Source organism: Felis catus, chromosome C2 (assembly GCF_018350175.1).
Source record: "Felis catus isolate Fca126 chromosome C2, F.catus_Fca126_mat1.0, whole genome shotgun sequence".
Lineage (NCBI taxonomy): Eukaryota > Metazoa > Chordata > Mammalia > Carnivora > Felidae > Felis > Felis catus.
The window spans coordinates 129,759,744-129,787,449 of record NC_058376.1 but is presented as its reverse complement, the minus strand read 5'-3'; the positions used below and the strand labels follow the sequence as shown (position 1 = coordinate 129,787,449).

At 38.5% G+C, this 27,706-nt stretch overlaps 1 protein-coding gene across 2 annotated transcripts in view; it reads right to left on the bottom strand.

The window, feature by feature from the left end:
* NPHP3 (nephrocystin 3) overlaps window positions 1–24,133 on the bottom strand; it is a 43,858-nt gene extending 19,725 nt beyond the window's left edge. Inside the window, exons 1-13 of one of the 2 annotated variants that reach the window (XM_023260558.2) lie at window positions 23,650–24,133; window positions 21,290–21,415; window positions 20,606–20,756; window positions 18,266–18,418; window positions 17,100–17,233; window positions 15,422–15,582; window positions 12,083–12,239; window positions 8,429–8,503; window positions 5,920–6,093; window positions 3,843–3,946; window positions 2,412–2,526; window positions 1,820–1,963; window positions 1,249–1,346 (exon numbers count right to left, since the gene is read on the bottom strand). In XM_023260558.2, the coding sequence (XP_023116326.1) occupies window positions 1,249–1,346; window positions 1,820–1,963; window positions 2,412–2,526; window positions 3,843–3,946; window positions 5,920–6,093; window positions 8,429–8,503; window positions 12,083–12,239; window positions 15,422–15,582; window positions 17,100–17,233; window positions 18,266–18,418; window positions 20,606–20,756; window positions 21,290–21,415; window positions 23,650–24,045 (1,988 nt within the window). In that variant the 5' untranslated portion in view covers window positions 24,046–24,133. The remainder of the gene's footprint in view (window positions 1–1,248; window positions 1,347–1,819; window positions 1,964–2,411; window positions 2,527–3,842; window positions 3,947–5,919; window positions 6,094–8,428; window positions 8,504–12,082; window positions 12,240–15,421; window positions 15,583–17,099; window positions 17,234–18,265; window positions 18,419–20,605; window positions 20,757–21,289; window positions 21,416–23,649) is intronic. The other variant, XM_023260557.2, reaches the window with a different exon arrangement.
* Between the last annotated feature and the right edge of the window lie 3,573 nt (window positions 24,134–27,706).

Below are 27,706 nucleotides of genomic sequence, written 5' to 3'. Positions count from 1 at the left end.
GAATTAATTTTTTTAATTTATTTTTATTTTTATTTTATTTTTTAGAAGATTGATTTTAACTTTTTTTTTTGTTAACGTTTATTTATTTTTTTTTGAGACAGGGAGAGACAGCATGAACGGGGGAGGGTCAGAGAGAGAGGAAGACACAGAATCTGAAACAGGCTCCAGGCTCTGAGCTGTCAGCACAGAGCCCGACGTGGGGCTTGAACTCACGGACCGCAAGATCATGACCTGAGCCGAAGTCGGATGCTTAACCGACTGAGCCACCCAGGCGCCCAAGAGTTAATTTTTTATATTGCCTTTGTAATACCAGCAAAACTAATCTCAGTTAATCTTATGAGGTAATATTTGATTCTTTTCTAACATGAGTATCATTAGTTTCAGCAATTAATCCCAACAAAGACTTCTATTTTTTAATTATTATTATTGTTTTCATGTTTATTTTTGAGAGAGAGAGAAGAGAGGCAGAGCGCAAGCAGGGGAGGGACAGAGAGAGAGGGAGACACAGAATCCAAAGCAGGCTCCAGGCTCTGAGCTGTGACTACGGAGCCCGATGTGGGGCTGGAGCTCATGAACCATGAGATAATGACCCGAGCTGAAGTCGGACGCTTAACCGACTGAACCACCCAGGCGACCCCAACAAGACTTTTAAATAGTGTATACATTAGGCAGCAAAGTGGCAGAACATTTCCAGCTCTATGTTCTTTACTATTAATAAAACTAAACATAGGTATTGTATTCGTGCCTATGAAGATAGTACAAGATAGCGTTTGTCCACAAATTGCTCGTAATCCGATTGGAATTTAATCATCCTGCAACATGCATTCTCAATGCAACATGCATTCTCAATTTTCTCATCTGTAAATTTAACTGCCTGCTAGCCATCACTACTTGGAGCTACACCTGGCAACTCAAATCAACCATGTCCAAAAACGAAACTTCTGACCTTTCCTCCACAAACCTTCCCATCCTTTTTGTTCCCCATTTCAGTTCACAGAGCCACAATTTACTTAATTTCCCAAGTCAGAAACTTGGGGGCTGTTCAGCTTTCCCCTCCTTGACATCCCAGATCTAGCCTCCTACCAAATCCTATAGATTGTATCTTTCTCTTGAATTCATCCACTTCTCCCTATCCTCACTGCCACTTATATGAAAAACATAAAAACACAAACACGTATCTTTTAAAACCTTTCCTTGTTTGTACTTAAAACACTTCAGTACTCTGAAAGAGCTAAAGTTAGGTCATACCTCCATGCTGGAGGGCATGTTTCCACATTCACAGAAACAATTACTCTTACATTCACTGGCAGTGGATCTATCAGCCATTTCATGTGTTTTTCCACTTGCTTAAAATATAAAAACAAAATTCATTCTATTAATTCAAAATATTTCAAAACAACCCAATAATAGCTCCCCAAGTAAAATGAAATTCTCATTACATCTCTCATTATTATCGAGGATAAAATCTTTTTTTTTTGGATGATTTATCTCAGAATATTAAAAGACAAATGGCAAAATACTATTATTACTGACACAAGTTCTGGACACTTAAGGAAATGTCCAGGCCCTAAAAGTATGTCAAAACAAACAAATTTGTTAATTGGTGAATTCAATTGGTCTTTCCCAATAAAATACTAGTGTCTACTGGCATACAGAACATTTTCTATCCACATGCTTCCTCCCTAGAAATTAAGCAGAAATAACAGAACCAACATCAACGTTTTCTTCTCATAAACATATTTAAATGCCTGCTATAGCCATTACTGATATTTTTGTTTCTTTCTGAGAGTATCATTAGGTTACAAAGTGAAAACAGTACCTGAACTTGATCTATAGAATCAATAATGATGATGATACTGCCTTGATGACGGGCAGAGAGTTTTTCTAGCCAACGTGGAAATTCTTCTAGAAGCTTAGCAGGATCCAGTGTCAGAGCAGATACTGACCAAGAGTGCTGCATCAACTACAAGATGAAAACACATACAAATTAAAGTAGTTGCACGTTATCACAATTGGTGGGAAATTTCTATCCCTACTTTTTAAACCAAACTTGAGTAACCAAGAGGACCCAACTGCATCAAGTATTATTTTTAACTTTCTACAAATCCAAAACAAATGGGTAATATTGAAAATTGAAAATTATTGGGTACTTGGCCCCAACGATTTCTGATCCTAAATAAAAATTCTGATAGTTCTGTGGGGCGCCTGGGTGGCTCAGTCAGTTGAGTATCATCTCTTGATTTTGACTCAGGTTATGGCCGTATGCTTCTGTTCAGGAGATCAAGCTGCATGTCAGGCTCTGGGCTGATAGCATGGAGCCTGCTTGGGTTTCTCTTTCTCCCTCTCTCTCTCAAAATAAATAAATAAACATCAAAAAAATTCTGGTAATTCCAAATCATGCCATATTATACCTTTAGAGTTAGCCGTTTAATAATCAATGAAGGCTCTGAGCTGGTTGACATGGGCCTTCCCACAAAATGAGAAAGAATTAGCGTGTTAGGGGAATTCTTCTGTTGCAACTGAATCCTGAAAGAAAAAGACCTTTTATAAGACTGATAAAACTCATTTGTTATCAATACAAAAAAGAATTCACAATGCATTAAACATCAAATGCTACCTAGCTCTCAGCAATCACCTATCAGTCACTTTTGAATAAACATGGGAGATTTCCATCTTTATTCCACTTTTAGATTGTTTTAAATAAACCTTTAAAAATTATAGGTTCATTTTAATTAAAAATTGATATTAAATAATGGAAACCAACATAGTGTACACTTGAAGTTCAAGTATTAGTGAAATGAGCATTAACCTTTAACTAAAAATATATTAGAGGAAAAAAGGAAGTTTCTTTGCTAGGTAGAAAAATATTATTTTCTAAAAAAATATTATTTTCCACTAAATAAAAGGGCAGTAAAAAGGAAACAACACATGCTAATTCTTCAATGTAAATCATAATTATGAAAGAAAATATTCTAATTGTTTTTAAATAATAGGAACTAAAATGAAAGTAAAAGAGAGTTCATCAGCGTCTATAACCCTTAGTCCCTAATTTGAAGAATGACTTTACATTCATAATACAAGTCATCCTTTATTTTGTTTTTTTTTAACGTTTATTTATTTTTATTTATTTATTTATTTTATTTTATTTTTTATTTTATTTTATTTTATTTTATTTTATTTAAAAAAAATTTTTTTTTCAACGTTTATTTATTTTTGGGACAGAGAGAGACAGAGCATGAATGGGGGAGGGGCAGAGAGAGAGGGAGACACAGAATCGGAAGCAGGTTCCGGGCTCTGAGCCATCAGCCCAGAGCCCGACGTGGGGCTCGAACTCACGGACCGCAAGATGGTGACCTGAGCTGAAGTCGGACGCTTAACCGACTGAGCCACCCAGGTGCCCCAAGTCATCCTTTATTTTGATGTACTTTATGACTTATTTCACTCTAAACAGTCTGTCTTTGTCTTATTTCAAATATTAAAATCCCAATGAAACTTTTAAGATGAAGCTGATAACTGAAAACAAAGGCACATCCCCTGTAGAATTCACCTAATTCTATTCCACACTGACCACTCCCTCACACAGCACGTGCTTGGCTGTGACCCACATAATTAATATAAACAATCACAAATGCTCAAATTTCCAATTCCTTTCTCATTCTGTATTCTAACATCCAAATTGTACACACTTCGGGGCATGAACCTATTATTTTATACGTTTTTGCTTTTTTTAATGTTTAGTACAGACCATGCAGGAAGGCAGGCAGGCAATAATACATTTTGTTGAATGAGTTCAGTAATTCGAATGATGACAATGGTAACAATGTAACTGGACTGCATCATACCACTTTGATAAAAGAAGGGACTTTCCAGAACCTGGTCCTCCAGATACAAGAAGGGGTGGAATTGGTGCTGGTGCCGCCACTAGATCATTAAGCCGTTGGTAATACTAGAAACAAAAATGAATTTAAATTGCAAGGAAGCATACACCTCTTATAATACTAGAGTCAACTTCTGATCATCCTCTGAAATCATTAGAGAAAAGCTGCATGAGAAAATGAAATCTACTTTTAGTCAACAGCATCCTCATAATTGCTTATTTTTATGGCTGGTTAAATATGCCCAAAATAGTAAACTAAGAATGAGTCCCAATTTTTTCTACACATAGTGCTGCTATAAATTAACGGATGAGAGACAACACTTAAGATCCCCATTGGGTTTTACAACATTCAGATTTTGCAGAATGCTGCAGGAAGGCTGATATTTTATCCTGTATTCCCTAAACCACAGAAAGTATCACAGAAGGCTTTGAGGGCATCAGCAGGCATCCTCAGTCTGCTGGTCAGAAGAACACCATCCTACACACCCCCACAGTTTCCAGGGATTTCTGAAAATGGGTCCGAACAAGAGCAGTTTTGTGTGGGCCCTTTATCTGAGTCTCCCAAACTGCCACGGAGAATCAGGTTAGCACAGACTGCCTACCTGAGATCTTTCTGAAATTAAGTGAGCTCTCGGCAAAGTCCAAGAACCCATCTATCTCAGGCTTTCCCCAGACACTAAAAAGTTGTTCAGAGATAAAAAGGCCACACTCAGAAAACCAAAATACCTCAGTATTTACTGGGGACTTGGCAAAGTTATCTTGGGGGTTGAGATGTTATTAAATGTACCAGTGGTCTAAATGACAGCAGATAAGGAATTAAAAGAATTTGTGATAAGTAGCTTGTGGTTAGCTTTAGGGAAGCAGAAATTTCTAACAACTACGATAAGTTACTATTTGGTATAGTTTTTCAATCAATTTTTGTTTGCCATATTATGAACACAGAATATATTCCCCAGGAACTCAAATTATTCTGATAGCAATGGTGCATCTCAAAAAGCAAAAGACTTCATTGATTTAGAACCCTGTAAATCCTAACAACTTAGTTCATGTTCCCACATAAAGCCCATTTATAAAACCATAGTTCCCAAGTTCAGACTACTTGCCATAGAAGAAAGAGCATAGGATTAGGAGCCAGAAGATCTAGGTTCAAATCCCAGATCTGCAGTCTACTCCATGTGTGCTCTCTCCTAGGCAAACTGTAACATGAACTTTAGGTTCTTCAATTATGAAATAATGATAGCAATACCTCTCTTATAAAATAGCATATTTTATATGCTATATAGTTACATTCATCATGTGCCAGGTACTGTGCCAAGTGGTCGATGTGCTTTACCTGGCTGAGTCCTCCCAACAACCCTGTCAGGTAGGTAAACTACTAAATCTCGTTTTACAGACAAGGAAGTCAAAGGTCAGAGCTTAGTAATGATCACAATCCAGAGTTAGGAAATGGTGGAACCAGGACATAAACACAGACAGTCTCAATTATAAAATTTCTATGCAAATCCTGCTGATAGTGACAGCTAGGATAATATTCTTTAAAACATTCATTCTTACATTAATTTTTAAATATTATTAATTTTTTTGAATTTGGACATAGATTGTGTACTTCAAGTTCCATTAATTTGTTTACATATCTGAGGATGCTAATGAACTGATCAGCCTATTGCATTAACTACTGTGCTGTTTCCTGAATGTTTGACATTTTGATTCCTCCAGGCCTTGGAAGAATAGAGAGCCTTACGAGTTTTATCAAGTTTCTTAGCTATCCTAAGCTTGGTTTGGTGAACTTCAGATGGTAGCATAAAGAACATGTAGTTGATAAGTCTTCATCTGTAACTAAAAATGCTTGATGTTCATAAATATAGTTGAACCTCACTTTTCTTTCATATGATACAAAGTTAAGCATATGCCTCAATATGGATAATCAAGCCGTGAGGACAAACACTAACAATTATCCTTGACTATATTTAGGTAAAACCACAATCATAATAGAGTCTTAAGTGGTGACTGATCTTTGTTGGAACAATACTCCAAATGCTCACTTTGTCAAATCCCAATTCGTGGGCTGAATTTGAAGCCTGTTGGAAAGTTTCCATTTGTTCTTGTTCATCATGTATGTCCCACAGAACATCACCAAAATCATCTTCTTCTGGAATAGAATCTTCACTGCCCAAATCCTTAGTCTCCATGTCTGTGTTCTCAAAGCCCAGGATGTCCTGAACACCAAGAGCAAGCACACGAAAGTGAATAAAGAACTTAAACATCTTGTAGCAGTGTTAGCACACAGGCCTAAGGTGGCCTTCACTTACTGAGGGGGACAAATCCAAACCTATGGCCTTCGTATACTACAAACAAGAATAAATATAAAACCATAAAAAACCATGAGTTTAAAAATAAAGAAATATTAAAATGATAAACACAAAGATGTTTCTCTTTTATTAAAAATAGAAGGGCATTTGGGGCCCCCAACTGGCTCAGTCAGTAGAGCATTTGACTCTTGATTCTGGGGTCATGGGTTCAAGCCCCACACTGGGTGCAGAGCTTACATTAAAAAATAACTGGACACCTGGATGGCTCAGTCAATTGAGCCTCTGACTCTTGACTTCAGCTCAGGTCATGATCTTAGGGTTGTGGGATTGAGCCCTGTGTCAGGCTCCAGACTGAGTGTGGAGGCTTCTTAAGATTCTCTTTCTCCCTCTGTCCCTCCCTCCTCCACCCTGGTAGTGCATGCTCTCTACAAAAAAAAAAAAAAAAAAAGCAGAGCATTTGACTCCTCAGGGATCTATTTTCTGAAAAATGTTACATAATATTCATTTATATCTATCTGGAAAACAATTTTAAAAATTGTGATAATGCTTAAAAATATGCTGCTTTACATTTTTGTAAGAATTTAATTCCTAAGATTGGGTTTCTTGATATCAAATACTTGTGTTGTGATTTATAGTCTTTATATCACTGAAAATATGTTGTTCCTCAAACAGTAAAGATGGCAAATATGTCCACTTTCCTTTGTTGCCATTTATTCTGCTCAATTAATTTTATTTAACTGTGGTCCTAAAATTCACAAGATTGTTGAGAAGGTAAAAATTGATGTTAATTTTTATACTAAAGAACACTGTGCAAAATGTGTTGCCAGAAGTCATATCATTATATTCTCGAACTCATTCTTTTTCTCTGATAACAAATCTCCATACTTTTAATACAAATTAATTAGAAAAAGTAATCTAATCCCTAACTTCCCAAATAGAATCCCAGGTACCCTGCAGGGGTGTCCGCAGGTATGGGCAACTGCAGGCTAAACGTGGTACTTCTTTCTATTGCGCCCATTTTATTTTAAGGGTGTGGGTTCTTTAAGGGTTCTTTTTCTTTTTATTATCATTACTAGCATTGCATTTATTTATTTATTTATTTTTAATGTTTATTTATTTTTGAGAGAGAGAGATAGAGCATGAGCAGGGGAGGAGCAGAGAGAGACGGAGACATAGAACCTGAAGCAGTCTCTAGACTGAGCTGTCAGCACAGAGCCTGACGTGGGGTTCGAACTCATGAACTGAGAGATCATGACCTGAGCTGAAGTCGGACACTTAACCAACTGAGCCACCCAGGTGCCCCTCATTACTAGCATTTTAGAGGATATATAATTTAAAATAATTTTTTATATTAAAAATAAACACAGGTATAACATTAAGCAGAATATAGAACTCACATAAATTTACAAGATAATACTTGAGATATCACAGACACTTTCAGCCCGAGACACTTACTATGATCCATGACCTCAGACTCTTAGAGGTATGATTTCACCCCTCTGTGTTGTAGGAATAATGTAGTGGATAAATTTGAAAAAGGTTTTTCTAATTTATAAAAGTTCAAGGTGCACACAAAACCTTGAATAAGATAAACATCTTCCCTCAAATACTTATACTTTTTACCTGGCACTTTTGCAATCTACTTTACACTTATCAGGTATTGAGGCATCCAATAGCTTTGTGAAACAAATGACAGATAAAGATACATGGTACTTGGGGCACCTGGGTGGCTCAGTCGGTTAAGCATCTGACTCTTGGTTTTGGCTCAGGTCATGATCTCGCAGTTCGTGGGTTTGAGCTCTACATTGCGCTCTGTACTGGCAGTGCAGAGCCTGCTTGGGATTCTCTCTCTCTGCCCCTCCCCTGCTCATGTGCTCTCTCTATCAAAATAAATAAACTTAAAACAATAGTTTAAAAAAATACATAGTACTAGTAATACGATGACAATACCACAGGATAGACAACCACCAGAAACAGTGGCACTTTCCTAGGTATTATTTTCTCCCCCCCCCCACCCCCAGGTATTATTTTCAAAAACACAAATAAGTTGTTTTCATTGGAAGACCCAACTTTATGGAAAACAGTCTTAGAAAGAAAAAAATTTTTTAACTAGGCTCTACACCCAACATGGGACTCCAACCCACAATTCTGAGATCAAGAGTTGCATGCTCTTCTGAGCAAGCCAGCCAGGCGCTCCTTAGAATATTTTAGATGAAATTTTACAAGGAATGCGTATTTTTACCTGTTTAATAATCTTTTCCACATAAATATAAATTTTATATACTCCTTCTGTAGGATCTCCAGAGTGATCAATGATCTGGAAAAAAGAAAAAAGTTCAACAACAACATGAAAAAAACAATAACAGGAGGAGGTGGTGATGGTAAATACTTCTATAGAAGTTATATGTCAGGGATTATCCTAAGTACTTTACATATTAGTTCATCTGTCCTCACAACAATCCAATGAGAGAGACACTATTACATTTTTTTTTCAAAAACAGAATTTAGCGATTCATCACTCACATAACACAGTGCTCATTGCAACCTCATTACTCCTCACCCCTTTAGCCCTTTCCCCCACCCAACACCCTGGCAGCAACTCTCAAACTGTTCTCTGTACTTCAGAATCTCTTATGGTTTGTTTCCCTGTTTTTATATTATTTTTGCTACCCTTCCCTTATGTTCATCTGTTTTGTATCTTAAATTCCACATATGAGTGAAATCATAGGGTATTCTGTCTTTCTCTGACGGACTTATTTTGCTTAGCATAATACACTCTAGCTCCATCCACATTGTTGCAAACAGATGCAAGATTTAATTTTTTGATCACGGAGTAATATCCCATTATATATATACATATATACCACATCTTCTTTATCCATTCATCAGTTGATGGACATCTGGGCTACTGTCAGTAGTGCTGCTATAAATATTGGGGTGCATGTACCCCTTCAAATCAGCACTCCTGTATCCTCTAGATAAGGTATTTACCTACTAGTGTGCAATTGCTGGGTCATAGGGTAGTTTCTATTTTTAATTTTTTGAGGAACCTCCTTACTGTTTTCCAGAGTGGTTGCACCAGTTTGTGCAAAAGGGTTCCTTTTTCTCTACATCCTTGCTTTAGCTATTAGGGGGTCTTTTCTGGTTCCATACAAATTTTAGGATTGTTTGTTCTAGCTCTGCAAAGAACGCTTGTTATTTTGATAGGAATTGCATCAAATATGTAGATTGCTTTGGGTAGTATTGACATTTTAACAATATTTGTTCTTCCAATCCATGAGCATGGAATGTTTTTCCATTTTGTGTGTGTGTGTGTGTGTGTCTTCTTTAATTTCTTTCACAAACTTTCTATAGTTTTCAATGTATAGATTTTTCACCCTTTGGTTAGGTTTATTCCTAGGTATTTTATGGTTTTGGTGCAATCGTAAATGGGATTGATTCCTAGGTTTCTCTTTCTGCTGCTTCATTATTGGTGTATAGAAATGCAACCATGGGGCACCTGGGTGGCTCAGTCGGTTGAGAGTCTGACTTCAGCTCAGGTCATGATCTCATGGTTCGTGGGTTCAAGGTTGGCATTAGGCTGCTGATGTTAGCACAAAGCCTGCTTCAGATCCTCTGTGGCCCTCTCCCTCTGCCCCTCCCCCACTTGTGCTGTCTCTCCCAAAATAAATAAATAAATTTAAAAAAAAAGAAATGCAACCAATTTCTGCACAGTGATTTTATATCCTGCATCTTTGCTAAATTCGTGTATCAATTCTACCAGGTTTTTTGTGGAGTCTTTTGGGTTTTCCACATAGAGTATCACTGTCTGCAAAGAGTGAAAGTTTGACTTCCTCCTTGCTGATTTGGATGCCTTTTATTTCTTTGTGTTGTCTGACTGCTGAGGCTAGGACCTCCAACACTATGTTGAATATCAGTGGTGAGAGTGGACATCCTCAGATCAATTTCCTAGGTGTTCAAAAGGGTTTGGTGCTGATCTAGCTGCAATTCAGGGATAAGACAAACTCAGGGTCTCCATGGTGGTCCACTATCTTCAGACACAATTATTTTTAATTTTTTTTTTTAAGAGAAAGTGTGTGCCCAAGAGGGGGAGGGGCAAAGAAGAGGGAGGGACAGAATCTCAAGCAGGCTCCATGCTTAGGGCAGAGCCCTACATGGAGCTCAATCATGTGAGATCATGACCTGAGCTGAAATCAAGACTTGGACACTTAACTGACTGAGCCACCAGGTGGTATTGTTAATACCTCAATTTCACAGAAGAGGAAACAGAGGCAAGTTATGCAAACTGTTGGAGGTCACACAAGGGGATTTATTGTGAACAATGGGAACAGTGTTGCAATAAAACAAAAAATACACTTTTTTCACTTACTTATCCAAATTCTGTCTTATATACATCCATACCACTCAATATATATGACCTTCAAAATACATCAAAATCAATTTTTATAATAAGACTATAATTCTATAAAACAAAAAAGCAAAATGGTATTCTGCTATGTAAAACAGTAGTCTTCTGAGTTTTCTGAAAGAAGAATGCCCTACCTATAAAGAACATGTGTGTTGCTAGTAAATGATTATTGGATAAAATTAGAGTAGGGCAATGGTTTTACAAAGCACATCAAGTGAACCAGAATGGAAGTTTATCCTATGTTTCCATTTATAATCATGGTAGACAGATCTTATTTTACTCCTATTTTATAAAATAAATTCATCCCTCTAGTATATTAATTTTAAAAATCAATTTACAAATAGAATAGAGATCTGAAAGAAAAGTCAGTATCTTTCCTCTTAGGATCTAGTGGACTAAGCTCATACTAATGTAATTAAAGCAAATAATGAAATGGTTCTGGAGATTGTAACAAAATACACTATTTTGTGTTGGGCTCTTTAATATTACATTGGGCTCAAGCTTTTTCAATACTAAATGATGTAAAAAAAATGCTTGTGTTCACATTCGATCTTATTTCTTGAATGGGCACAGAGAAATAAAAACAATGTCAAAATCCAAGTTGTTTTCAACTATATTCTTTTTTTTTAAGACTTTATTTTTAAATAATCTTTATACCCATTGTGGGGCTTGAATTCACAACCCTGAGATCAAGAGTTGCATGCTCTACTGACTGAGCCTGCCAGGTGCCCCTCAACTGTATTCTTAACACAACTGTAAGAATTTTTAAGTTATCTCAGTGTGCAGTAAGGCAAAGCCTGTAATCTCTATTCTAAATATTATCCCACCATGCATCTAAGAATGGTCAAATCTCTCATACTCTTATTCACTGTTTTGCTTTTCCCAATGCCCTTAGAAGAGGTTGCTATGAAAAGGCTCTTTCTTACACTGATCCTTGGTCAACAGTAGACAAAAGGACTCTGCACTTGGGGAGAAAAGCACAGGAAAAAATCTGATTTTTCCACTCATAGATCATATCCTTTGTAGCTGTGTATTGCTATTTATCCCTTTCTTTTTCTCATAGTAGACAACTAAGTCTATTGGCTCTACTGTCAAAATTTACCGATTCCTGTTTCTCATCACTTCCTCTACCTCCACCCTGGTGCAAGCCACCAGCATCTTTCACCTGGTGACTGCAAGAGCTCTCCAACTCTGCCTTCCTCCACTACACGGCAGCCCAAGAACATCCTTGTCAGAATCGTATTTCTTCTGCTGCTGCTTAAAGTCTTCTAATGACTCCAGTAAAAAACCCCAGATAAAAAAAAAAAAAAAAATCTCACTCGCAGTAAAAAAAACAAGGTTTCTATAGTGATCTCCAAGGTTCTTTACCCTTAGCTCCCAGTCACTTGTCCTATTAATCTCCCCTTACTCACTCCCACCTCATGGCCTTTGCTCTAACACTTCCCTTGGGCAACCAGGTTCTTAAAAAAATAACCTTCTGAATTTTACCTTGGCTTTGTTGGTCTTGTTCAGGTTAGAAACTTGATCAATTAATTGCTGGATGGAGTTGGAACTGACTTTCCCATCCTCTAAGCGATGATAAATTAATCGTGGTTTGCCTTCAGGGTTTTTCAGAAAAGCTTCTTCGCAGTCTTCCAATAAAAGGCTAGATTGGAAATCAGTATTTCTTGTCCTACACTGCACTATGGCAGCAAACAATCAACCTAAGTGTCAGTAATGGCAGTTTAAAGCAATGACAAGGGGCCAGAAGAAGCCCAGGGACAGAACAAGTGCACCTTTCCAAAAATGGATGTTTTATAGCTCTGTTCCAGCTTAGCCAGAAAATATAATGCATTCATTAGCAGACAGAACAAGTACAATAAATTCTGCATTAAATTGAATCTCAAAGCATACATAACTTTAATTTTTCAAATCTAACAACAACAAAAAAACCTCTCAAAAAATACTGTAAACATGGCTCAAAATAATGGACCAGACTCATGAGACTTTGCAAATAAATGGAAACCTAATTCCACTTAGAAATAAATAATTTCCAAATTAAAATACAATTATTATCAAACCCAGTGCTTCAAGATTTTTCTCTTCTCTAGTCTGTTAGCCTTTCTCATCCAATGAACGACCTGAATCTTTATACCCAAGATACAGTATGAGAAAGATCCAGAGGCAGATGGGGGAGGTCAGATGGCTAGTAAAATCTTAGTTGAAGTACAGGGTTAAAAAAAAAATTCTAACTTTGCTACAGGGTACCATAATGACAGTTTTTATTATTCCTATTTAAATTCTAGAAAAATCTTAAAATAACCTACCAGTGTTTTCTACATGGCAAGGAAAATTACAACCAATTCCCCTTTCTAAAAAGCATTAATTGAAAGATTGTCTAGAGAGGCAAATTAGTGTGTGTATGCAAGGGAGAGATATTACATGATTCAAAATTTACATAATATATTAAAATACTAGCCCCGATATAAAACAGAGTAATGTTCTATCATACGTCTCTGTGCCAATCCAATCAAACCAAACCAAGGAATTTTTCCTTGTTTAAATCATTCTGACCATGTTCTATATAATTTTTGGATTTTGGTTCTTTTGTTATTACTTTGGGAGAAAAGTCTGTGGTACATGTGAATACTAAAGAATGGGCCACCGTTCAGGCACATGTTGCTATTTCAAAATCACTCCCTACAAAATTGACATGTGGGGCTCACATGAAATGATATGACATCTGGGATTTGGTTCAAATTCTTTGGTGGAAGGGAAGAATATGGGGCTACTGGGTACTGCTCAGGGGACATGATTCTAGAGTCATCTTTTGAGAAGAATGGGGGAATCATCATGAGAGGTGAAGGAACAACCTGAGAAAAATAAAAGTTCTATCAACCCTTGTTTACAGTGTGAAGCCTACAATTTCTGCCATATTTCTTGACAGCCATGAAATAAACATTAAGGAAATAAAATAATCAGCAGATGGAATATGAAAAATTAAAACAAAATAAAGGCAAAGCATAGGTGAAGAAATGATTAAATTTTAGAAATTAAAATTCTTATTCTTTAAGAATAAAGTTTTTAAAATGTAAAATAAATTTTAGTTAAAGAAGATAAGCTGAAATCTGCCAAGCAAAGTAATAAAACATGAAAGAAATGAAGGATAAAGGGTAAAAGATGAAGAGTAAAAGATTAAGAGGGATTTAATATGAGAAAGATAGAAATAAACGTTAAAAATGTAAAAATAATGTGCAATATTTTATTAACTAAACATGGATAAAAGGTAAAGAAAAAACAAGATGGTTTAAAGGATTAGAGAATAAGAGAAAAACAACAAATGACATATTACCACCTGAGATAAAATACTACCCAGATATTAAATAATAAAACAGAATATATCCTTAATAAATACAAAAAAATAACAGGAAAAGAAAAGGGGCGAGGGAGGAAAAGAACCCCAACTAAAAGGGAATCAAGTGGAAAGAATCCTTAAAACTTGTTTGGGTGGAGGCTCATTGACCAAGTGGTTCCTTGGCCACTGGGCAGTCTTAAGGAGCAATGATGGATCACACTGCAGGGTCTCTGGTAAAGCCTAGGACTCCACATACTTCTGCACACAGTTGAGGTCAGAGTTGGTCCTCAATAAAAGGAAAAATGCTCTGGAAGGGTTAAATCCAATCAGACAGCAAATGTAGAAAGAAAACCTCTTATTAAATATATTTTGTCTTCTATCTATGTATCTAGTTGGTTAAAAAAAAATCCTTATTTGCAGACTAACTCATTGGTGTTAATTATATTCACATTATAAGAAAATTGCTCACTTTACTGGAATTAAGTAGTAAGCTCCTCAGAGAATTAAAAACTTGATTTAACATCTATATAAGTGTTCAAGTAGCTCTCAATTTGTATCTGAAGAAAGAAAATAATGAAAGTTAATGCAGATTATTGAAATCAGGAGTTGCCAACTTGTTCTATTAGGGCCAGTGAGTATACATTTTAGGCTTCATGAGCTACACAGTCTTTGTTGTAACCGCAGTACTTAACTCTGCTCTTGTAGTACGAAAGCAGCTGTAAAAATACATAAATAAATGAATATAACTATGTTCCAATAAAATTTTATTTATAAAAGCAGGTGGCTGACTGGATTTGGCCTGAAGGCCATAGTTAGCTACCCCTGATTAAAATGATCTTTGCATTAATGATGCCAACATTAGGACCTGTTAATGCAAACAGTGTAAAGTTCTTAATTCTTTGTTTCTGTATGAAAAGCCAAAACATTTATTGAATTTTGTGGATTGTTTTTGATTATAAGGATGCAATTAGAACTTATCTTTGAAGTTCATTGGCAATCTCAATTCTTTTTTTTGGTTAGTTAGTTAGTTATTTTAAATGTTATTTTTTAAAATTTACATCCCAATTAGTTAGCATATAGTGAAACAATGATTTCAGGAGTAGATTCCTTAATGCCCCTTACCCATTTAGCCCATCCCCCTCCCTCAATCCCTCCAGCAACCCTTAGTTTGTTCTCCATATTTATGAGTCTCTTCTGTTTTGTCCCCCTCCCTTTTTTTATATTATTTTTGTTTCCCTTCCCTTATGTTCATGTTTTGTCTCTTAAAGTCCTCATATGAGTGAAGTCATATGATTTCTGTCTTTCTCTGACTGACTAATTTCACTTAGCATCATACCCTCCAGTTCCATCTAAGTAGTTGCAAATGGTAAGATTTCATTCTTTTTGTGGCAGTCTCAATTCTATACAACTCCTACACTTGATCTTAGTCAAAAGGCCAAGAAGTGATCAATTCTATACAACTCCTGTAATAAATGACAGAATTTTCAGCTTACCTTGGTAAGGTTAAATGAATGAATAAAATAACTAATGAACTCTTCTCAATTTCCCATTTTCTAACAGCAAGGTATTGATTTTCAAGATCTATTGGAAAATATATAGCGTGGAAAAAATATCCCATTGTCTCACACATTCTTTTAAGTTTAGGTGAATAGTCCTAAAAAGAAATTAAAACAAAACAAAACACAAGAAATTAAAACATAATAAAAGCACAGCTTATATAACTAAAGATCTAGTCAGCTTCATACTACTTAAAATAAAAAAGCATGCTTTAGAACAGGTTATGTTGAATATTTTTTTAATTTAAAACTTAAAAATATAATCATATTTTAAAGAAAATCTTTAAGAGAAAAGGCAAGTTTCCCTTAAAACAAAAATATATAAGCTTAGTAACTTGGCTGTTTCCTAGCTCAGAAAATAATTTATTTCATAATAAAACCTAAAACAATGGAAGAAAAATATTGGGATAATTTCCTTTGGTATTTATTTTTGTTATTATTATTATTATAAATGATTTCTGCTTTATTGTTATAAAGAGTAGAAAACCCAAATCCATGAATCTATATTGTAAAAAGTGTCCACCATGATATATTAGAACATTAAAGCAAACAGATACAAATAAAAAAATTATGTTGGTCTATAACAAATTAAGTTACTAAGTAATGATGAGCATTATTATGCAATAAATGAGTAATTCCCTCAACATCAGTTTGGTAATAACCTATATTCAGTTAGTGAGTAGAAACTTTGGTTTTCAAAATATTTTATCTCTCAACCCAAGTTGAACAATATCAAAAAGCAAAGCTAAATAAATTCATTAATCAACAATCTTTTAATCAATAATGTTAATATAGCAGGTATAGCATGTGACATGCAGATTTATTTAAAATTCAGTTAGAACAGTAATAGGCAAACTTTTTCTGTAAACGGCAAGTACTCTTACAAGTTAGAAATAGCTTAATGACTTGATATTTTAGCAGAGGTCCTTGGGGTCCATTTAGTCTCTCGTGATTTATTCCGCCATTGTAGTATGAAGCAGACATAGACAGTGTGTAAATGAATAAGCTGTGTTCAGCTTAATAGTGTGTAAATGAACACTAGCTGTGTTCCAGTAAAACCTTATTTAGAGACACTAAAATTTGAATTTAATACAATTTTCACATGTCATAAAACATTCATCTTTTCATTTTTTTTCCAACCATGTGAAAAGGTAAAAAGCAATTTTAGCTTTCGGTCCTATAAAGACAGGCTGCCGGCCAGATCTGGCCCACAGGCTGGAGTATGCCTCCCCTCTCCCTCAGGCTAACCCCAATGACTGCCTTGAAAAATTAAAAACCATGATAAAGATTAAATTTTGTTATAACGTGAAACAGATTCAAGGCTAGGGCTGGCAGATATTACCTAAAGCAGGCGCTATCAACAAGGGTCTTAAACGCTGTGCACAATGTACAATAAAGCATTCATAAGAATTAAGTTCCAAAGCCTTTATTTGAATACACTGATAAAACTGAGCAAGACTTTCTCTTAAAAAAAGCCCAAATTCTTCTTGCTCTCTAAGACATATAATCTGATAGGTAGTAAACTACTTGGTTTAGATGTAGTAGTGTCATAAATAGGACACAATATTAACTTGTATTTTAAATCAGTGAATAAAGAATTTATAAATATCCTCACCTTAAGGAAAAGATCCACTTCAGGCTGGGTTTCATCTGTATAAATGAGGTAACATCTGACAGTGTTACTCCACAGAGAATGTGAAAACAATGGAGTAACTTGTAATAAACTAGCTACAGCAACATCCCAGTCATCTAAAAATAAAATTTATCATGAGTTCATGAAAAAAAATCATCAAAAAACATTTGACAACATGTTTAAAAGTCTTTTAAAAGTCTGCAAAAACACAACCGGCAACATAGAATGCAATCTGATCTTACTCGTTAATAATGACACACCTTCTGGAATAATATATTATTAGAAGGCAAACAGTTCTTTAACCTCTAATTCTATCCTTGGGCATAAAGTAATCAATGTCACCCAGGGTCCTTGCTGAGGTACCAGTGGTTCCAGTCAATATCATGAACCTATGTTACTTGAGCTGTTTAATTAGTTTGCAACTGTAGGAGGGCCTACATTTGCAGGCTGGCCTATACTTTTACCTACTTATTATTCTTGAGGTATATTAAGTCAAAAAGAAACTTTAAGAATGGCATAAAATGAAATGCTATTTAGTGAAAAAGAACATTTTAAGACATATTTGGCTAATTCAAAAGGCATAATTAAACTTTTCATTTTGCTGATAATCTTATAGTTTAAGAAAAAAAATAGAGCTACTTATAACATCTCAGATCTGCACTGGCATTGAAATTCTGAACAGATCTCAGAGCTGTTTTGGACACCAAATTATATAAAAATAATGAAAATATTCTTCTGACTAAGGATACTACATTGCATAACTTTGTACTCTATTCTGCAGCCTTCTCTAACCCTTAAAAGCATCAAAAACACAGAGGGAAAGACTAAAAACTACTGTTTCTCAGTTAACCTATATTACACTCTCAATGATCAACTGAAACCCCTGAGAATTCAGACCAGAAGCGAAGTTTTTAGAACCTGATTTGTCAGTCTGGCCAGGGAACACCATCTGATCCTGATGTGAATTACAGAACTTACTTAGCCCTGCTCAGTGACAGCACCGGTAAGTACATGCTGGTTTGACAGTGGAAGACACCCAGAATAAAAATCTCATGCCTGGTTGATGGTTGTTTTCCCAGCACACAAGATTACAGCATAGGAACAGTCATTACCATCAGCCAAAGTAATTGGCAAATGGCTTGTGTTACCTCTGTTGACATTTGCAAAGGGTCCTTCCACATCTATAGAACTATGGGCAAACTCAGGACCCCTGAAGGATTGCTGAAGCTGGATCATACTCCCTATGGAAGGTTCACTTCCCAAAGCTCCTCCAGTCCAGTATTCACACTGGGTTCCAGCAGCTATAAATGCAAGAGATTTTATCTTGTAAAAACCAAATTAGTGAATGTTCAAAAACTTATCACATGTACTACATAGGATTTCTAAATAAAAAAAACAACAACTATAATATTACATACAACAAATATCCAAATATTCAATCTTTAATGATTTTGAAAGTACTTTGTCACCAACTTTTGGCAACTTCTAAGGTGCTGGTTAGCATAATTCTGGTTGTCATCTCAAACTCAAAGAGGGGACTAAAGAGAGAAAGATGAAAAGAAATAAATGATATAGTAACCAAAGGAACTGTAACAACTGTGAGAAGTTAAAAATATCCCCATACAAAAATTCTAAACAAGATTTCTAACCATATAGTTAAGGCATCAGTGTAAAATTTGAAGGAAAGAATTTAAAAGGAAGACTATTACTAGCACACCTGTAATTATCATTGGTAATTCATTAGGATGTAAGCTAAGGATGTAAAGAGTGCCCCCTCTTTAAACTTCCAGAGAAATAAAATTAATGTCTGAATCAGTTGGTGCTTATGAACACAGCATCTTTGACTAAATATGCATACACTAGTATTTGGACTCAATATCTGGCAAAAATGAGATCATTATTTGTAGGTCTTTGAATGTGAAATGAATGATGTTCCCTCAGTATCCTTTCTTTATGTTCAAATCAAAATATGAAGAAAGACCTAGGAGGAAATACTAACTTGTTCTTATTAACTTGCCAAGGTAATTACGATATAATAGTTTTGAAACACTGCACATTTTAAAACATGTCAACACTGAAATAACCACTAAGACTAATGTGGGGTCAACAAGAGGATCCTCTTAGTCACTCAAAGCCATTAAGAATCACTTCATTTTTTTCCCCTTCAAAAGTTAGTAATAAAAATCCCAGAATGCTGGTCAGATTCCAATGGTTCTAAAATGTAAACTAAGAGGGAATTGTCAAGTTGCCATATTTCACTCCCAAATCAGTTTGTAAGACTAAAATGCAGGTTCCTGTAAATGAGAGAGTGACTACATTTTTCTACTGCATTTATCAATAGAATATTTTTCATTTTTCAGTATCAGTCACAGTTTATTATTATTTTCTTAGAACATGGTAGACCCTTGCCTTCTATGGCTCCAAGCTTTATTTCTAGAAAAACATATTTTATATGTTTAATTATAGAATATAAACTTTTTGAATAGCTTACGGGACTGTCCTGGAAACCATTTAGTGGAATATCATGCAGATATTCTAATGGATGGTTGCAAAGAATTTATCATTATGTGGAAAAATAATGTAACAGAGACTACCAACTATCCTCCAATATCCATTCTCCCCTTCTTCCTTTAGTAACAGAATTTCCAACTTTACATGGATACATGACTCTCCTACTAATGATTACACTCTCCAGTCTTCCTGAGTGTAGTGCTGGCCAATGCGGTATCAGATTGTGCTTCTTCTTTCTTCCTTCCTTCCTTCCTTCCTTCCTTTCCTTCCTTCCTTCCTTTCTTTTCCTTCCTTCCTTCCTTTCTTTCCCTTCCTTCCTTCCTTCCTTCCTTCCTTCCTTCCTTCCTTCCTTCCTTCCTTCCTTTCCTTCCTTCCTTCCTTCCTTTCTTTTCCTTCCTTCCTTCCTTCCTTCCTTCCTTTCTTTCTCTTCCTTCCTTCCTTCCTTCCTTCCTTCCTTCCTTCCTTCCTTCCTTCCCTCCTTCCTTTTTTAAGTTTATTTCTTTACTTTGAGAGAGAATCCCAAGCAGGCTCCATACTACCAGCACTGCTGCTAGATGCAGGGCTCGAACCCACAAACCAGGAGATCAAGACTGGGCCCAAATCAGGAATTGGACGCTTAACCAACTGAGCCACCCAGGGGCCCCTTTCAGATTGTGCTTTCAAGGAGAGGAATGAATTCCCTTCCCTCTTCCCCCAGCCAAAATGGAGATATCATGGTGAGACCTGAAGGAGCTGAGACCAGAGAGAGAAAATCTATGGGGTGAGGTTGGCAATGCAAGTCAGAAGAAAACATGGCTCTTAACAATGTCATGGACTTCATGGAAAATTGCTGTCATAACACCTGAGAAAGAGGCAGAAAGTGCAATTCTATTTATAACAGCAACCACTCACAACTAAAAGGATTCAACGTTGGCTCTACAATATCATTACACCTATAGTGAAAAACTTAAAATATTATAAATAGGAAGTAAATTTACCAGTAACATCTGTACAGTTGTCATCTGAATCAGACTCTCCAGGATCAAATACTTGGATTCCCTGAGCCTGGAGCCTCTGAAGTTTACTTTCCAACTCTCGCTTAGCCCTCAGTAAGTCCTGAATTTCATTCTCCTTGGTCTCCCTAAAAATCTTTAAAAGACAGATGTTAATTTTGAAACCTCTCCCATAATCAAAAGGTTGTGTCATCAACTCTTAACCAAAAAATCTTTCACTCATGAAACCAATATTCAGTTCGGTCCTGACCTGTAGGATGAATAACTAAAGTAACTCTACTGTTTTGTAACTGGAACCCACTGGAATTTGGGCAGGAGGCCTGTCTATGCCGTGGGGCTGTTTTGTGCACTGCTGACGTTTAGCAAATTTGTCTCCCTCCCACTAGATGCCAGTAATGCCCTGCCATACAAAACATCCCCAAATATTTCCAAATGCGTTACCCCCATATGGAAAGACTTTTTCCCCAAATCCTTATTGCAGTGCTCACTTTATTTTTTCCTTGAAATGATCTCACGTTTACTAGGTCCATCTCAAAAATGTAAAAAGTGCTCTACTCTAGTTCTTAGAACCTTCAGGACTACATCTACTTGTTCATGCAGCATTATAGAAACTTTTAAAATATGTTGTTATTCTGCATCACTCTGCAGGTAAAAACATAAGGCATTTACCTTGAATTGCCTTTTCACTTTATCTCTGTCATGTTCAAATGTTGCTGCTCTCTCCATTGCTTGGTATTTTGCTTCTAAAGCACTTTCCTTTTCCCGAAGTATCTTCTGATACGTTTTTTGAAGCGCCTGAAATAACTGACCTTGTTATTTCTAACAAAAATAATATTCCTCTCAAATTTTTCAATATCTTACATATATATTACATGCATACCTTAGAACTGTACCAATCTACTTACTATTTTACCAGTTATCAAGGACTACATATTGCCATTTTATTCAAACACATAATGAATCATGAAAAAAAATGCAAACATGCTTAACTATAATAAATGAAGACACTTCAATGTTAAGCTTTTAATGGAAATTAGTACTGTGAATTGAAATTGAAATACTGTGTCAAACTCTTAATTTTCCCTATGGCACAGTTTTCCCATCTGTAAAAGAACAAAAAGTATATGGGGCGCCTGGGTGGCTCAGTCGGTTGGGCGTCCGACCTCAGCTCAGGTCACGATCTCGCAGTCTGTGAGTTCGAGCCCTGCATCGGGCTCTGGGCTGATGGCTTAGAGCCTGGAGCCTGCTTCCGATTCTGTCTCCCTCTCTCTCTGCCCCTCCCCCGTTCATGCTCTGTCTCTCTCTGTCTCAAAAATAAATAAAACGTTAAAAAAAATTGAAAAAAAGTATATAGTTTGTAAGTCTTAACTTGAAGAATAATTAATTCTGTGTGACCATGCACTTCCTGGCTCCATGTCTTTCTCATTTTGCTATCCCCAGAGCCCTCTTGGTGCCTGTCACATTGAAGGCCCCCAGTAAGTGTATGACTGAATGGGTTAAATAAATATGGAAGAGGTTTTCTTTTTAATGCCTAGATATATGAGAAAGGAATCAAAAAGGCTGCATAAAAAAATGGGTGGGTTAGTTAAGGAATCAGTTTAGACCTCAAGAATGCATAGTGGATTCTACTCAACTTTCGGAACTACTACATAAAGTAACAGGAGGAACCTGAGACTGGCTTTTGTCAGCCCTTACTGCACTCTGCCCTGGTTGGTCCAGCCTTCTTTTCTACCCCCCATATCACAGCCATTTCCAATGTGCAGCGTCCATTAGACAATAGCTTCGATATGCATGAAATCAGGTATCTGAAATGCGTTAAGTCCGTTTTATACAATGCAAGCGCATTAAGACTGCCCAGTAGGAAAACTGGGCAGTCAACAGATAGACTGGTAAGTAATTCTTCCCAGATAACAGTCTAATTTTACAACAGCTACTAGGAAAGGTGCCTAGTCTAGAGGGAAGGAGGATTTTTTTTTTTTAATGTTTGTTTATGTTTGGGGGCGGTGAGGAAGAGAGAGAGGCAGAGGTAGACACAGAATCTGAAAACAGGCTCCAGGCTCTGAACTGTCAGCATAGAGCTGGATGCCAGGCTGGAACTCATGAACCTTGAGAACATGACCTGAGCCAAAGTTGGCCGCTTACCCAACTGAGCCACCCAGGTGCCCCTGAAGAAGGCTCTTCTCAGAAAAATCAGTGTGAGGTATTTATTCAATTCCTACTGTGATGAGCCCAGAAACACTTGGGCTGTCTAGAAGTCTCTTCCACAGTTAAAAAAAAAAAAAAAAAAGTAAAACCACAACCCTCAGAGAGGCCTAAAACAGATGACACAGAGTCTGACAACTTTGCTCACAGAAAAGCAACCTCTTGCTTTACATACCATTTTAATGAGTCAAAACACATCTCCTAGAGGGAGACCACGCAATAATTGTTTTTCTGAGTAAATTAGTCAAGTGCATTAAGAGCATTTGACTACACCTAGGGAATGTTTTCAAAGCAGTTAGGATGGTGAAAATCAGGTTTCCAAAAAAATTCACTTCAAGATCATTAAAACTCAAGAGCTCCACACGAAGAAACTGAGAGATATATTTAAGGGGGCGGGGAGTGCAGTTAAAAACTCCTAGGGAATTTGATGAGTTGGCTTCAACAGATGTCACCAAAATCTTTTGTGTGTCTGTGAGCCCTGGGTTAACCTACTTCCCTGGAGCCCCCTGCAGATTGGCATTTGCTGCTTCAGGACGCTTTCAGGCTAATTGTTTCAAGGTGTCTGAATGAATGAACCAGAAATAGAAAAGGGGCGGAGTAGTTAAGGAAATCAGTTTAGACCCCAGGAGAATGTGTCTCTCAAATTAAAATGCAGAGCGGTTCCTAGCCAACTTTCAAAACTACTTGGTTTAGAGAGGGGGCAGGATGGACGAAGGACGGAGTTAGGCGTCCAAAGCCCAGCCTGGCAGGGCGCGGGCGGGGCGGGACGGGGTGGGGGTGGGGGGACGTCCCGACTGCCCCCGCCGCGCACGCGGGCCGGGTGTTACCTGCAGCTCCGCCCGCAGCCGCTTGTTCTCCGTGTCCAGCTTGGCCTCGCGGCGGCCCATAGACAACAACTCCTGATTCTTGCTGACCCGGAAGATCTCGTATTCCTTCTTCAGCCGCTCGTACTCGGCCGCCGCGTACTCCAGCTCCGGCACGGACGAGCCGGTAGACTTGAAGCTAGCTCCCAGCAGCCCGCCGCCGCCCGCTCCACGGGGCAGCGACCCGGGCCCGGCCCCTGCCGCCGCTGCTGCAGCGCCGCGGCGGAACGAGCTGCGCAGCAGGCGGGCCTTGGGCTTCACCTCCACCGGGATCTCGCAGGCCTCGCCGCCGCCCGCCCCATACGTGTCCTCTATCACTTCCCCGCCAGCGGGGCTCACAAGCGACGAGGCGGTCCCCATTACGCCTGAGGCCGCCCCTACCAGCCAGCGGGGTACCAGAAGGGGGCGGGACGCGGCGAAAGAGACGGGGCGGGGCAGCAAGAAGGGGCAGGGCAGGGCGAAGGGGCGGGGCGAACGGGATGGGGCGTGGCAGCAGGACGGGGAGGGGCGGAGCGCAAGGCGTGCGGGGCGGGCGGTGTGATACGGGTGGGGAGGAGCAGCAGGACGGGGCGGGGCAGAGCCCAAGGCGGGCGGGGCGGGGCGGGATGGATGGGGCGTGGCAGGAGGGCGGGGCGGGGCAGAAAGAAAGATGGACGGCCGCGCGTGCCGGACCTATACTGTTCTAAGTCGGGGGCTACGGACCAGCGCGTGCATGGCTCCTCTTAGCAGGGTCTTCTCGGTCCCAGGCCCCCTGACGAGGGCGTGCCTCACAGCTGGCAGGGTCCCGGGTTGCTCTACCTTAGCGGCTGCTGTTCCTGTTCTGCCGCCGTGGGAGACTCGCGCTCCTCTCCAGAGGCAGTTGGGAAATCTGAGAAACGTACTGAGCGCCTGCTGTGTACCTGTCACTCTGTGTTTCACGGTATGCAAGTAGTTGGAATGGCCAGCAAGACATAGTACCACACAAGAAAAAGCTTTTAGCCTTGCAGCCTGAGACCACCAGGGACAATCTTTAGACAAGGTGAGGTTTTTTGACTTTTTGTACGGATTTTAGAGACTGCACATCAAAGGAGCTGTGGGGCATATCACCAAATAAAGGGAAAGATAAGAGTATTACGGTATTTGGGGCAAGGGTGGGCTTAGGTGATATGAAAATTTTCAGAAGATGGGGGAACTGTTTTAAATAAAGTCAGGGAAGGGGTAGGATTGACGTCTTTTACCCTATCTTGGGTTCTTGCCCCTGCGCCTGCTAACTCGGTCTTCTAACCTCTCCAGGTTGGGAGGCCTGGGAGAGAGGACAAGAAAGTATTTGACTGACGCTCCTGTGAACTGTATGTTGGTACTCTTTGGACTTGGTAAACTGTTAAAAGTTGGCCTTTTTTCCTCACGGGTACTTTTGTTAGGTTTTTCAAAGACCCCTCTCCCCCTCATAATTAAAAACCTTGACCCAGGCTGGTGTGGCTCTATTCAAGCTGTTGCTCACTCTTTCCCCAGCTGGAATCCAGTGATACATTAAACATCCTCTCTGCTGATGTTTGTTCAGATCCAAGATAATCCACTGGTTCACTTGACCCAGAGGCCCACATTTGATCCACAGGTGTTACAGGTCAGGTTTCCTGGGAAGCTGACTCTGAGATGGAGACAGCCATGCAAGATGTTTATTAGGGAGTGTCCTTGGGATCAACACCTATGGAAAGTAAGGGAAAGAAGCACGTTTGCGCAGTAGCAGAAGTTGAGCTTTGCTGCATCTCAGTGGAGGCCTCAGTCAGTCCTCAGAGAGTTCTGATGCTGGAATGGCCCTGTAGAGTGGTCCTAAATTGGGGTGCAGGGCTGGGACTTTATACCCTCATACCAGCCAGTCATCAGCAAGCTCTCTCCAGCCAAAGCAATCCCCATGGAGACTCATAGTTGAGGGCTCTCTGCAGGTATCACTTCCAGTGGAGGAAACACAATCTTTTCCCTGAAGAACTCTGGGAGTGCAAGCCAATTCTCCACCAAAGTAGCTAGTCATCCTTTCTCTTACCCTTTAGATTTTCATCAGGAGGGAATCAGACACCGGCCATTACGGTTCTTCAAACTCCAGGAGACACATATTAAGTCTTCAGGTTGTCTCCTGAGATTAAGGGAATCATTACTACCATCCCAGTACCTCAGGAACTCTCTCCCTTTTAAAGTCCCTTCTGATCTCTAATTTCCAATCCTTGTACCCTCAGTGTGGATCCGTGCTTTAAGGATCATTCACTAGGTTTCTGACCACCTCCTCTGAAAAATTCTGCATCTTAATCTTGCACCTTCTTTGGAATGTAGCTCAGTTGAAGACTTCCATTATTATTCTTGCATATAAAATAAAAAGCCATCACCCATCCCCTTTAAACCAGTAACAAACAAACTGCAGTAAACTTCCCACAGCTTGTGGAGTGAATTCAGATTCTGCATCCTGTTCTGAGTGCCTGAAGCAATGAGTCTCTCCTTTCTTCACTTCTCATCTATCCAGTAACATCCCTCTACCTACGTTACTCTATCCTAGTCGGGCTAATTTTCTTCTCCTCAAGCCAATAAGGTTTCTGTTTCCTTTCAGTACTGTCTGCCAAGTTCCATCTCTTTCAAGATCTACCTTCTTTCCCTCAGAAACTTGCCCTGGATAATTATACCTTTTGAGTTGATCATATCAGTAGTTTCAACTCCGTAATCCTTGCCCCCCATGTGCAAAGTACTACACTTAACTTTTCCTGACCTTGTTCTTCATTCATTGTGTCTATCAATCTTGGTCTTTCAGTAGTTGTTTTTGTTTTTGTTGGTATGCCATTTGTTGCTTAGATTCATCCCAGCAACCCTTATTGAGCTCCTGCTGGAAACATAATGTAGCACAAATGACTGATGACCCAAAGAGATGTTAAATGTGGCTGAGTTCTCAAAAAGCATGCGAGTTGTCTCTGCCTTCCTTGATAACCTTTAAATAGTTTCGGCAGATGCCCCAAAACACAAATCCAAGTTTGCTGAGATCATGGAGACTTTTCCTTTCCCCATATAGTAATTACTAGCTGCTTTTCTCATCAAGGACACTGTGTATACTGCATGCATACTGACCTTGGATAACTGTTGGTTAATGCCTAAGCCACCTAACTGGGTGAGCCCAGAGGTGATCAGATCTAGAGTACTAGCAGGTACTCAGCATAATAGCGTGGTTGGTTTTCAACATATTTCTTAATTGTAAAACATCACAGAATTTAGTCTAATGTTAAGTCTAATTTTCAACATCATAATTTGTTTTTCTTCTTTATGCTGAATTTAACCTACATACCTCAGTTTGAATTTTGAAAGGATAACTTTGGGGGTGCCTGGGTGGCTCAGTCGGTTAAGCATCCGACTTTGTCTGAGGTCATGATCTCACTGTTCATGAGTTTGAAGCCCATGTCAGGGAGCCTAGAGCCTACTTTGGATTCTGTGTCCCTTCTCTCTCCTCCCCTCCCCCTGCTCGCTCTCTCTCCCTCTCCAAAATATATAAACATTAAAAAAATTTTAAAAATAATTTAAGAAAGTATAACTTTGAATATAGATGTATGGTGAGGAATAAAGTCTCCGGCAAACAGCTTATGACTAATGAAAGATGGCTACAAATTTTTTAATTATTCCTTTTATTGTAAAGTGAAGTTTATGAGGACAGGCTATATAATTTGTGGGACCCAGTGTAAAATGAAAACGTGTTGCCCTTTGTTCAGAAATTGTAAAGAATCTCAAGATGGCAACAGAGCATTAAACCACAAGCACAGAGCCCTTTTGTGTTGAGCACTTGGGGTTCTTCATGGGTTGCACAACCATGACTCCCGCCTGTTTATGACTCCTCCCCTTGAATCTGGTTGGGCTCTGTGACTGCTTTAACCAGTAGACTACGGCAGATATGACACTGTGCGAGTTTCTGAGTCTGGGACTTGCGAGAATGGCAGCTTCCACTTCCTGTGTCGTGGAACAGTCTGTCTGGGAGACTTCAGCCACTATGTAAGGAAACCTACTACCTCACATGGGA